Source organism: Protomyctophum bolini (assembly GCF_963924005.1).
Source record: "Protomyctophum bolini genome assembly, chromosome: 4".
NCBI lineage: Eukaryota > Metazoa > Chordata > Actinopteri > Myctophiformes > Myctophidae > Protomyctophum > Protomyctophum bolini.
The window spans coordinates 49,121,204-49,133,743 of NC_137865.1; the positions used below are offsets into that span (position 1 = coordinate 49,121,204).

The 12,540-nt window shown below is 43.8% G+C and overlaps 1 protein-coding gene across 2 annotated transcripts in view; it reads left to right on the forward strand.

Annotated features, from left to right (window-relative positions):
- Nucleotides 1–6,838, forward strand: part of wfdc1 (WAP four-disulfide core domain 1) — a 21,832-nt gene extending 14,994 nt beyond the window's left edge. The window contains exons 3-8 of one of the 2 annotated variants that reach the window (XR_013963967.1): nucleotides 1,866–2,067; nucleotides 2,540–2,623; nucleotides 3,043–3,183; nucleotides 4,492–4,551; nucleotides 5,958–6,017; nucleotides 6,149–6,838. Coding sequence is in view for 1 of the 2 variants with exons in the window: in XM_080761937.1 (XP_080618063.1) it covers nucleotides 1,866–2,067; nucleotides 2,540–2,623; nucleotides 3,043–3,183; nucleotides 4,492–4,542; nucleotides 5,958–6,016 (537 nt within the window). In the remaining variant the exon portion in view is untranslated. The remainder of the gene's footprint in view (nucleotides 1–1,865; nucleotides 2,068–2,539; nucleotides 2,624–3,042; nucleotides 3,184–4,491; nucleotides 4,552–5,957; nucleotides 6,018–6,148) is intronic. The other variant, XM_080761937.1, reaches the window with a different exon arrangement.
- The last annotated feature ends 5,702 nt before the right edge of the window (nucleotides 6,839–12,540 follow it).

The window sequence follows — 12,540 nt, forward strand, 5'->3', positions numbered from 1 at the left end:
CTGCATTCATGTTCTGGAGAGTGCAGTGAGAGTGAGAGTTTAGCAGAAAGTGCCACTAAAAGGCATGCCGCTGAAGGCCCCTTTGATGTGCACGTGCCTGCTCCTAACCCAAGCATATGAAAACAATACACACATTGTTCGCCACACAATGCGTATAATTTCAGGAATTGTATCATATGTATATCATTCCATTTCACTCTTTTCATTTAGCTGCAGTTTAAAGTGCCTGGAGTTTTCTATAATAGTGGTTTTGATTTGAACAGTTTTTCAGCATCAGTCGAAAAAGGAAACGATAATCTAAATCTCATCGTTAATGCAGTGACTGAATGGCTGTATCAATCACTTATAATGAAAGTCTGTGATGTGTAATATTCTGTTGAGTAGGCTACCTATAACACTGTAAATCCCTGGAACACGTGACGCGTTTAAAACCTAAACACCAGTGTGTAATAATAAAAGGCCAAATGTTTATTAATTAATGGTCGTAAAACACAGTAGAACACTGACTGACTGACTGACTTTGATTGTAAAAACTAAACACGTTTATGTGTTTAAAAAGTGTTACTGGCAATTATAAACATGTTCTGCTTATAATCTAAACACTGTGACACGTTTAAAAAAGTGTTACAAATAAGAGTTTAGAACCTAAACTGTGTGTGTACCTTCCTACAAAATGAGAGTGAACAGATGTTATTTTTTAGTGCGTGTGCGTGTGTGTGTGTGTGTGTGTGTGTGTGTGTGTGTGTGTGCGTGTGCGTGTGCGACTGTGCGTGTTTATGTTTATCCAGCCCAAAGCTCAATCCTTGTGAGTGTTTTAACTTGGCTCAGAGTTCTGCCGGCTCCCCCCCCCCCCACCACCACCACCACCATGAGGCTCACCCGTGAAATGTTTGCTCCCACACTGAGAAAACCTTCCCAAATCCAGGTCAACACATTTTGCAGGCATGAAGGCCTCCAAGGCTGTGATCACAAGGCTGCGTGATGATGTTGATGATAATAATAATATGCAAAGCCCAATGCTGCCCTCTCCTGGTTGAAAGGGAGTCAATCAGTGGTGTGGAATGGTATGTGCAAATGGAACCACACTCATTTTGGTTCCTCCTGGAACCAAACGTTTGGGAATCACCGTGTGGGTTCTGTTATCTATGCTCATGTCGGCAACCTTCTGATTATGGATAGAAACGAGTCATGATCTTCTATAGAGCTATAGCATAGAGTCAATTCTAAGGTATGGTATCACCAGTAACTGTAAAATACAAATCTGAGATCCTTAGATTAGCCAAAATGGTTGCAGGCCACCATTGGACAGGTTAAGAACATTGTAAGAACATTGTGTCTGACCCCTCCCATGTACTACACCCTGAGTATCGGCTAATGCCATCAGGTATAGGAGATACGAGGTACATGCGTGTAAATACAATCGGTACAAGCATTCCTTTGTCCCTCGGTCTGTCAATCACAATCCTTAACAGAGTCCTTGCAGAGGGCAGACAGGGTAGGGGTGGAAGGTTATGAGGTGATGTTCTTCCTCTTCTGCACTAGGTATGTTGGTGTGTGGTTTTTTAATGTTGTACGGGTCACTGTGTGCCTTTGTTGTCCTGTATTGTATTGTATTGTATTGTATTGTATTGTATTGTATTGTATTGTATTGTATTGTATTGTATTGTATTGTATTGTAGTGTATTGTATTGTATTGTATCTGTATGCTGCAGGGCGGGTCCTTGGGGTCCAAGACAAATTTAGGAGACAAAATAAAGAAACCTTGAACCTTGAACCTGTCTGTCTGTCTGTCTGTCTGTCTGTCTGTCTGTCTGTCTGTCTGTCTGTCTGTCTGTCTGTCTGCCTGCCTGTCTGCCTGCCTGCAGCAGCCGGACTATGAGTATCCGAACCAGTCCCAGTCGACGCAGCACCAGAAGAACGACCGCTGTCCCCCGCCGCCCCAGATGCTCCCGGAGCGGGCCTGTGAGGTGCCCGTGTGCCGCTCCGACTCCGAGTGCGAACGCCACAAACGCTGCTGTTACAACGGCTGCATCTACGCCTGTCTGGAGTCTGTGCAGCCCCCACCAGGTCAGTTACACCCTGTTATCACCCTGTTAGATAACTTTTTGTTTTATTGTTTCTGTTTCTCCATACCTTTACAAATGGAAACAAACATTTCGGCTAACCAGCATTTGTGTCTCTCTCTCTCTGTGTGTGTGCGTGCGTGCGTGCGTGTGGGTGTGTGTGTTTGTGTGTGTGCGTGTGTGCCTGTGTGTCTGTGGGTGGGTGGGGGTGTGTGTGTGTGTGTGTGTGTGTGTGTGTGTGTGTGTGTGTGTGTGTGTGTGTGTGTGTGTGTGTGGGTGTGTGTGTTTGTGTGTGTGCGTGTCTGTGCGTGCCTGTGTGTCTGTGGGTGTGTGTGTGTGTGTGTGTGTGTGTGTGTGTGTGTGTGTGTGTGTGTGTGTGTGTGTGTGTGTGCGTGCCTGTGTGTGTGTGTGTGTATGTGTGTGTCTGTGTGTGTGCGTGCCTGTGTGTGTGTGTGTGTGTGTGTGTGGGTGTGCAGTGTTGGACTGGTTGGTGCAGCCCAAACCTCGGTGGTTGGGGGGGAACGGCTGGCTGCTAGACGGACCAGAGGAGGTCCTGCAGGGTGAGTGACCTCTGACCTCTCCCACTAACACGTGACACCACTGACCACGCCAATGCTACACACATTAAAGCCATTTGTAACTACTACTACTACTACCACTACTACTACTAATAATAATAATAATAATAATAATAATAGCTTAAATGTATATATTTCATGAATCCAAGGACGCTTTACAAAATGTACCAACAGCGGAGGCCTGCAGCACCGTGTGTGTGTATTAACCTCAGGGTCTGAACTGTGTTCTTGTTGTGTGCCCCATGGCCTGCAGCGGAGGCCTGCAGTGTGTGTGTATTAACCTCAGGGTCTGACCTGTGTTCTCCTTGTGTGTCCCGTGGCCTGCAGCGGAGGCCTGCAGCGTGTGTGTATTAACCTCAGGGTCTGACCTGTGTTCTTGTTGTGTACCCCATGGCCTGCAGCGGAGGCCTGCAGCACCACAGAGGATGGAGACGAGCCCCTCCACTGTCCCACAGGCTACGAGTGTCACATCATCAACCCGGGAAACGTGGCCGCCGGCATCCCCAACCGAGGACAATGCATCAAGCAGCGCGGGAACTCTGGTGAGACAGAGAGACGTTACGCTATGATGACACGTTCTGCATGGCCACGCTTAAGCTTAAAGGGACACTTCACCCTTTTTGCAAATAAATATATGTTAATGACATTTAGAAGCTTTAGAACACTTTCCTGGGGGTCTTTATGTGTGTAATATGTGGTTTTAGATATTTTAGATTGTAGCAGTGAGACTGTTGTCTCTGATGTCATGGACACTGGGCTCACTTCCTTCCTGGACTACATGTTGTCTCAGTAAGACATGTCTCCACCCCTATATCCACAAGGAGGAGCAGTGCACCAAATAATTATGGGAATTTGTTTGGGAACAGGCTCACTGCTACAATCTAAAATATCTAAAACCACATATTACACACATAAAGACCCCCAGGAAAGTGATCTAAAGCTCCTAAACGTCATTAACATATATTTTTTTGCAAAAAGGGTGAAGTGTCCCTTTAACACACACCGTCTGTGAAGCGGGTGAGCAGCGACACGGCACAGGCGTCGCCTGGAAAACAGAACGGTGGCGTATCGGAGCGTCAGGCGAGGCGTATCGGAGCGTCAGGCGAGGCGTATCGGAGCGTCAGGCGAGGCGTATCGGAGCGTCAGCCGAGGCGTATCGGAGCGTCAGGCGAGGCGTATCAGAGCGTCAGGCGAGGCGTATCGGAGCGTCAGGCGAGGCGTATCGGAGCGTCAGGCGAGGCGTATCGGAGCGTCAGGCAAGGCGTATCGGAGCGTCAGGCGAGGCGTATCGGAGCGTCAGGCGAGGCGTGAACGCGTGTCGGACGCCGCCGGTGTGGGATAAGGTTCATTGAAAAATAACGGAGACGGCTGTTTTGACGAGCAGCATTCACAGACGGTGTGTGTGTTGGGCTTTAGCTAGAAGTTTAACCCATTCTGGGCGGGAACCCCTTGTTGGTGTTTTAAGAATTATGTTATACTTTAGCTATTGAAAAATAGCAGATCTACAAGCTCGTAGTGCGGCACCGAGTGCCGCGCTACGGGCTTGTACTGTAGGTCTGCTATCGTGAAAATGCATGGCACAAAAATTTGAATATTATATTATTTCAGAGTGAATGTTTTTAACTCAAATCTTTGCTTCTGGGGGGGGGGGGGGGCTCCCTGGAACAACACATTTTCAGATGGGGGTCGGCGGCCAATTACATAACATTTGTGGTGTCCTTGACATGAAATAGTTCACATATGTATACACATATTATATTTACATGTGACGTTACAGTATGGGCTTGTTCAAAAGGCTGCCTGTTTGAAGACATTATTGGCCATTATTATCATCCTGTGTTTCTCTTTAGATGGTCGCAGTCTGAGGCATAAATACTTCAAGGACTACAAGGATTACTTGGGTAAGTGAGGTAATAATAATACCCTTATCATTATGAACCATAATGTATGCTGATTGCTGACGTTATTATGGATTACGTATGGTAATAATTTTACATTCTTCTGAAAATATCAGCTCTAAAAGCTTGCAGTGGGTTGCAGTGCATCTCGTTGCCATCTTGTAGACCTACTCCTGTATCTTTGGCAAAGATATTTGGTGTAGACAATAACAATTAGGGAGCTTCGCAGGGCCGGATCTACCATATGGGCACTTTGGGCACGTGCCCTTGGGACCTTGGGCACCAGGGGCCCCTAATTTTTTTTTTTTTTTTATATATATATTTCTTTTGTTTCACAGAAAATGTCCCTGCTAATCGGAATGAAATGAATGGTGTCTAAAAAGATTAGTGTTTTATTGTTGGTGAGAAGGGGAGCTGAAAAGTGCAATTGTGTGGGCGACCGGAAATAGGCCAATGTAACGGCATAAAACTGCCCCCAAAACAGCAAAATTGTTGCGCGAGCGTGAAGGGGGGGGGCCTTCGAACTCCATTCAATTAAGTAAATTTTTAAGTGGTTTAAAAAAAATCACACCCGTGTGAAGTGAGGGGCGCTAATATATTAAAGTCTAACTATAACAGTGCCAACACAAACATTAAATTATCTTTTATAGAGCGTCGCAGTCCCGCCCCCTTTCATGACGACGCCAGTAAGAAATTACTCTATGCTTTCTTCATGGCCTGACATAATATGCACTTGCAACTTTGAATCTTGTCAAATGCATCTATAGCTTTTCTTTACGATGTGGCTTGAACAGTTTCACATTTTCTGTTTGCAACAAATGAACATTAGATGAGGTTCTTCTATGTGCTGAGACGGTTTGTAGAACCCTGTTTGCCGAAATGGATTAGAGCAGGATGTGCCATTGTGAAGGTTTTATATTAGAATGTGAACAATAATGAATTGGTGAGGAGAGTAAACGTGTGTCGCCCCGTGATGAACATGTGAAGATACGCTCTGTATTTCCTCTGTGGGAATGTGAAGAACACCTGATCTGAGGATACCAACACACGCATAGAAGTTCAGTTCAGATGTTTGATCCAAGCAGATTGTCGGTAACGATGGCTTCTCAAAGACAATTTAGAAAAATACCTTTACAGAGTGGCAGTGTTTGAAGCCATAATTATTGACGGACCGCTTGAATAAATAATTTCTGAAAAGTCTATGAGGAAAATTAACGGGGATTTCTTTTTTTCCGGGTCTCTCGAGGGGGCGGGACTGCGACGCTCTATTGCTAATGGAATTTAGGGACGAGATGACCGAAATTCTCTGCGTTTTTTAAACAAATTAAAACTAAAAACAAACGTTAAACCTAGCGCCCCTCAGAAAGAAAACTCAGTCTTGTAACATAAAATGTCTTCCGACACTTCCCTCCTTCTAGGAAGCAGCTCTACCAACGCAGTGGGCTACGAGAAGAATCACCAGAAGCACTTGGGATGAAGTACGCTTTGGGGACTCTCCATTTCAGATCATATCATATAAACTACTTAAGTAAAACAATGGAGTACTTCTTCCACCACTGATCATATCCATACAAATAGATGTATCTTATGTTTGTTTGCTTGTTTTCAGATCCACCAGACCGACCGCAGCCATAAGACATACTGTAACACAACCTCTTCAGTTATCAGCCTCTCCATAAGACTACTGTAACACAACCTCTACAGTTATCAGCCTCTCCATAAGACTACTGTAACACAACCTCTTCATAACACAACCTCTCCACCATACCAGCCTCTCCATAAGACATAACACAACCTCTTCATAAGACATAATACAACCTCTTCCGTTATCAGCTCTCCACCATACCAGCCTCTCCATAAGACATACAGTACCACAACCTCTCCACCATACCAGCCTCTCCATAAGACATACAGTAACACAACCTCTTCAGTTATCAGCTCTTCACCATACCAGCCTCTCCATAAGACATAACACAACCTCTTCAGTCATCAGCTCTCCACCATACCAGCCTCTCCCGAAGTCCAGCTTGTATTTAGGATTAAAAGTCTGCTTTATATACTATTAGTCGTATATGACTGTGTTGCGTGACACAGACAGCCGATCTACAAGCTCACAATGAGTCGTGATTGCAAAACGTTGTGAGAGTAGATTGGCTACACATGTGGGAGAATAAGGGTTGAGTTGACACACCAAATCTCTAAACTGTCTCAATGTGGCATTTTATCTCTCTACAGTCTCTAGTCTCTCTCTCTCTCTCTCTCTCTCTCTCTCTCTCTCTCTCTCTCTCTCTCACACGCATCCTCACTCAACAATGTGAACACTCCAAGGCCAGAACATTTACACAGTCAATCAAATTATTTTCCCCTTTTCAAAGCATATTACTTCAAATTTGTTATGTTGTGTTGTTGTGAACTTCGTTAGTTTTTTTTTTTTTTTTACAGTAAATAAACGATACATCCTCTACCGATCGGTAGAGGATGCTGAACAACACGATAAAAAGAAATTCCTAAACATCATAATATTGTCACTGTCAGGAAGAAACCTTGTACTGCATGTCCAAAACCGTTACTAGAAAATGAACCAAAAGAATAATAAATAAAAAATAGAGATCTACCAGCTCTAAACCTGTTAAAGCGCGACGGTTATTGTGATCTTTTACAAAGCCTATTTTTGCTACTTTTTTGTGTAGTCTGAAGAATTTGGACATTCATTTAAAAAATATGAAATACACTGCAAGGTTACAAGGTTTCTGCCAGCAATAACAATATGCTGATGTTTCTCCTCTGAATTGGATCCAATGTTCGCAGCCAGGCCTTGTTCGTTTAACCCATTCTGAACGGGAACCCATTTTGGTGTTGGCACTATGTTATGCTTTAGCTATTGAAAAATAGCAGATCTACAAGCTCATAGCGCGCCACCGAGTGGCGCGCTACGAGCTTGTAGGTCTGCTATTTTTGAACAATCGACTTACGACGACTGACATTTTTTAGAATCTGATCTCAGGTCAGAATGGGTTAATCAGACCAGTGTGTGTCCAGTGGAAACCTCGTATGAATCTGATCTCAGGTCAGAATGGGTTAATATCAAACTGGCATACAGCGAACATACTGTACTGTACTGTACTGTACTGTACTGTACTGTACTGTACTGTACTGTACTGTACTGTACTGTACTGTACTGTACTGTACATCCACGTCATATTTCAATGACAGTCAGTATTGTCTAAAATGGTGCTCATTTTAAACCTTTTTAAAATGCACTTCTTTCTTACAGAACAATAAGCTGGTCTGTTTATACAAAGACAGGTAATAAGCTATAGACACATAATACCATATAAAGATGTAACCACTGTCTGTGTGCGGAAGCGAATAAATGAATCCTGAATGTTATTATAATCTAACTGGTGCTGGAAAGCTGCCTTGTTTTATTATCCAAATAAACCACATCATTTAGAAATAAATAACGCTTGTATTTTGTATCCTTTATTTTAGTATAGCTGAGCACAAGTGCTCATTTTCAAACCACAAGCTCAGTGGCCTTGTGGTTAGAGTGTCCGCACTGAGACTGGGAGGTCGGGGGTTCGATCCCCGGCCGGGTCATACCAAAGACTGTAAAAATGTGACCCAGTGCCTCCCTGCTTGACACTCAGCATCAAGGGTTGGATTGGGGGGTAAATCCCTGCGACATACTAGCGTCATGTCCAGGGGGTGTACTTGTACATCAAGCTGCCTCACGCTACAGAAACAGGAGATGGGCCTCATGGCTCGACAAGGCTACTTACTTACTTACCTGCACATAGAAACTCACACACACGCGCGCACACACACACACACACACACACACACACACACACACACACACACACACACACACTAAAACCTGGGAGCTGACCAGTACAACCACAGTCTTATACTGTTGGCCACTATAAGCAGCTCCAGGGGGAGCAGTTGGGGGTTCAGTGCCTTGCTCAAGGGCACATCAGCAGCGGTGTTGGGTGGTGAGTGATAACAATCACTTTCCCCACCCAGATTGTTGCTGCCCGTCCGGGGAATCGAACCGGCAACCTTTCGGCAACAAGGGCGCTCCTCTAGGCCACCGCTGCCCTGCACTGTGTTTTCCCTCTCATCACACTCGCTGCCAGCTATCTGACATAATTATATTTCATGATGCTTTCAGGCCAGGGGAGGAATACCAATGGAGGTCATGACCAGAGGGCCATGAAGGAAGGCCATGGGTGCCGGCCTGTGCCTTGGCCCCCACTCCCCATGAAGGCCCCATGGGTGCCTTGGCCCCCACTGGCCATGAAGGGTGCCAGGCCGTGCCTTGGCGCCCACTGCCCCCTCACTTTGGCTTTGTGCCCAGTCAAAAAAACAATATCCCTGGCCTTGATGCCAACTAGCCCCCACACTGCTCCAGATCATTTTTAACCTATTGTATGAAGACATACTGTACATTGCATAACCGTGATAAACAACAGAATGAGCCCCAGACCGTTGATAAACAACAGAATGAGCCCCAGACCGTTGATAAACAACAGAATGAGCCCCCGACCGTTACTGATAAACAACAGAATGAGCCCCAGACCGTTGATAAACAACAGAATGAGCCCCCAGACCGTTGATAAACAACAGAATGAGCCCCCAGACCGTTGATAAACAACAGAATGAGCCCCAGACCGTTGATAAACAACAGAATGAGCCCCAGACCGATGATAAACAACAGAATGAGCCCCAGACCGATGATAAACAACAGAATGAGCCCCAGACCGTTGATAAACAACAGAATGAGCCCCAGACCGTTGATAAACAACAGATTGAGCCCCCAGACCGTTGATAAACAACAGATTGAGCCCCAGACCGTTGATAAACAACAGAATGAGCCCCAGACCGTTGATAAACAACAGAATGAGCCCCAGACCGTTGATAAACAACAGAATGAGCCCCAGACCGTTGATAAACAACAGATTGAGCCCCAGACCGTTGATAAACAACAGAATGAGCCCCCAGACCGTTGATAAACAACAGAATGAGCCCCAGAATGTTGATAAACAACAGAATGAGCCCCAGACCGTTGATAAACAACAGAATGAGCCCCAGACCGTTGATAAACAACAGAATGAGCCCCAGACCGTTGATAAACAACAGAATGAGCCCCCAGACCGTTGATAAACAACACAGAGCCCCAGACCGCAGAATGAGCATAATTCAATACAAGCCTTGTATTGAATTATGCTACGAAAGCTATAACAGAATCATTTCATCAAGAAAATAAGTGAACAAAAATCTGCAGATTTCACATTCCCTCTCTAGGATTCCTCTAAGTGTTTGTTTCATAACAATCCACTGTAGACATGATGTTATTATGAGTTACTTTCTGTCCTTCATACAGGTGATTATTTTTCAAAGTGTTGCAGTTTAGGAGCGCTTGTTAGATCACACTCGACTGCCCATGCGTACCACCTGTTTTGAATTTGCACTATAATGCAGGAGGCAGCAGGACGTTGCTTGACAGAAAACAAGCGCTTCCAAACTCTGAAGGGCAAGATGGCCGCTGTCTGCAAACACAGGTGTCCTGTGTTTCATTCTTACTGGCTGTTTGTTGCTGCTGTGAGAGAATCTTGTCACAGATAATGAGATAATGGTGGTTTTTAAGGGACTAAATCATCAGCTGTGTGGAGGGAGATCTTGGTAAGTATTCAGACTGACTATATGTCCCTTTTTGATTTATGTCAGGCTGTGTTAAAAGTTAAAACCCATTTTGGGTTGGAACCCCTTTTGGTGTTAGCATCATGCTATGCTTTAGCTATTGAAAAATAGCAGATCTACAAGCTCATAGGTCTTGTAGGTCTGCTATTTTTGAAAAATCGAAGAACTACTGACATAGAAACAGCTTTTTCAGAAAACTGTCAGGATGTAGAAGAACATTTGTAGAATCTGATCTCAGGTCAGAATGGGTTAATTCCCACATTATTGTTGACTCTCCACATGGATCACTCAAACCAATTGAATGACTGACAACAGGAAGTGATGTCCACAGAACTCACACCCCAGTAAGAGTTCTGGTTCTGCTTCACCAGGTGTTCTGGATCAGGGCCCGTTTGAAAATGTGTATAACCCATTCTGACCTGAGATCAGATTCTAAAAATGTCTTCTACATCCTGACAGTTTTCATTCTGACCTGAGATCAGATTCTAAAAATGTCTTCTACATCCTGACAGTTTTCATTTTGACCTGAGATCAGATTCTAAAAATGTCTTCTATACATCCTGACAGTTTCCATTCTGACCTGAGATCAGATTCTAAAAATGTCTTCTACATCCTGACAGTTTTCATTCTGACCTGAGATCAGATTCTAAAAATGTCTTCTACATCCTGACAGTTTTCTGAAAAAGCCATGTTTCTAATTCTATGTCAGTCGTTCTTCGATTTTTCAAAAATAGCAGACCTACAAGCTCGTAGCACGCCACTCGGTGGCGCGCTACGAGCTTGTAGATCTGCTATTTTTCAATAGCTAAAGCATAACATGATGCTAATACCAAAAGGGGTTCCCGTCCAAAATGGGTTAAAAGTGTTTCACACGGGTCACCAATCTGCTCAGATGGGTGTTGGGCTGCAAGCATTTTGGAAACTCATTTCATTTTTAATACTATAGAAGGGTTAATGCAGTATTTAGTTTTCTCATGCATATATAATCCCCTCTGATGGACAAAAGCTGGAGATTCCATTTTCATTTGGGACAGTAGGTACAGTACAGTACAGTACAGTACAGTACAGTACAGTACAGTACGGGCCGGTCCTGAGCAATCTGGCCACCCCAAGCAGGATTTTATAATTGGTTGCATGCTGAAAATAGCCGATCTACAAGAACACAACTTGCGACACGTTGTGAGCTTGTAGATCGGCTATTTTCAGCAAGTGCAAAAACTGTCATTTAATACGACGGCATCAAGGCCCGCCAAAATACGATTTAGTCGACTAAATCAACTGTAGATTTAGTCGATTCAAATCTTATGACATTTAGTCGACTGAAACTAGACCAACACTAAGACATTCCAGGTGACTAAAATGTAACTAAAACTAAAAGACTAAAACTAGAATCTAAATGTGCTGCCAAAAACAACACTGACACAAACCCTCAAAGCTGGACATAGGAGGGACATAGGACTTGCTTTAAGTAGCATGTGACATCACTGTGACATCACATGTGACATCACTGACATGTCAAACTAGAAACTTGAATCCATTCCAAGCATTATAGTTTTGCACGTGGCTACAGTATGACCAAATTAGCCCAATGAGTGATTTTATGCCAAACTAATGCTTGGAATTAATTAATCCAATCTTTCGGTGAGCACTTATAACAAAATAATGAGACAGACACAATTCAGAGTTTCAGAGTATTGGAATAAATTGTATTCGAATATGGAGTAGCAGTGAAGCGTTACAATGGAACACCACGTACTGACTCAACACATCTCAGTTAGACTTCAGCTTAAATACATTTACTACCCCCCTCAGGGAGTAGGTGGGTCTTAACACACACCAATGAGAAGACCCCTCCAGACCACATCACAAGCCACAGGTCACAGAAAACAGCTTCTCATGGTTTGGTTTATGATGTCCTTAAATGTACAACTTAGGTATTCCACATTTCCTTGACAGAATGGATTCAGCATCATGAAAACCCCATAGTTTGACACGTCACATGCTACTTAAAGCAAAAGGAAATCTAGAAAAGATTTGCCTTTATATACAGTAGGATGTCAATGGTGGCCATATACTGTACAGGTCATTTTCAACACTTTCCCAGGCAACTTTTTTCTGTTATTCAGGATATATTGAAGATAAAAAATCAGCTGAGTTTGTTTTTTTTTGCAATTAGTTTGAGGTCAAATTACATTTTTATTACTGGTCTAAATATAATAATTATTGACACAGTAGGCCTATAGCTAGGCTACAATGGGTTAGTGAACAAAACTAATCTCCAACTAATTGTGCGCA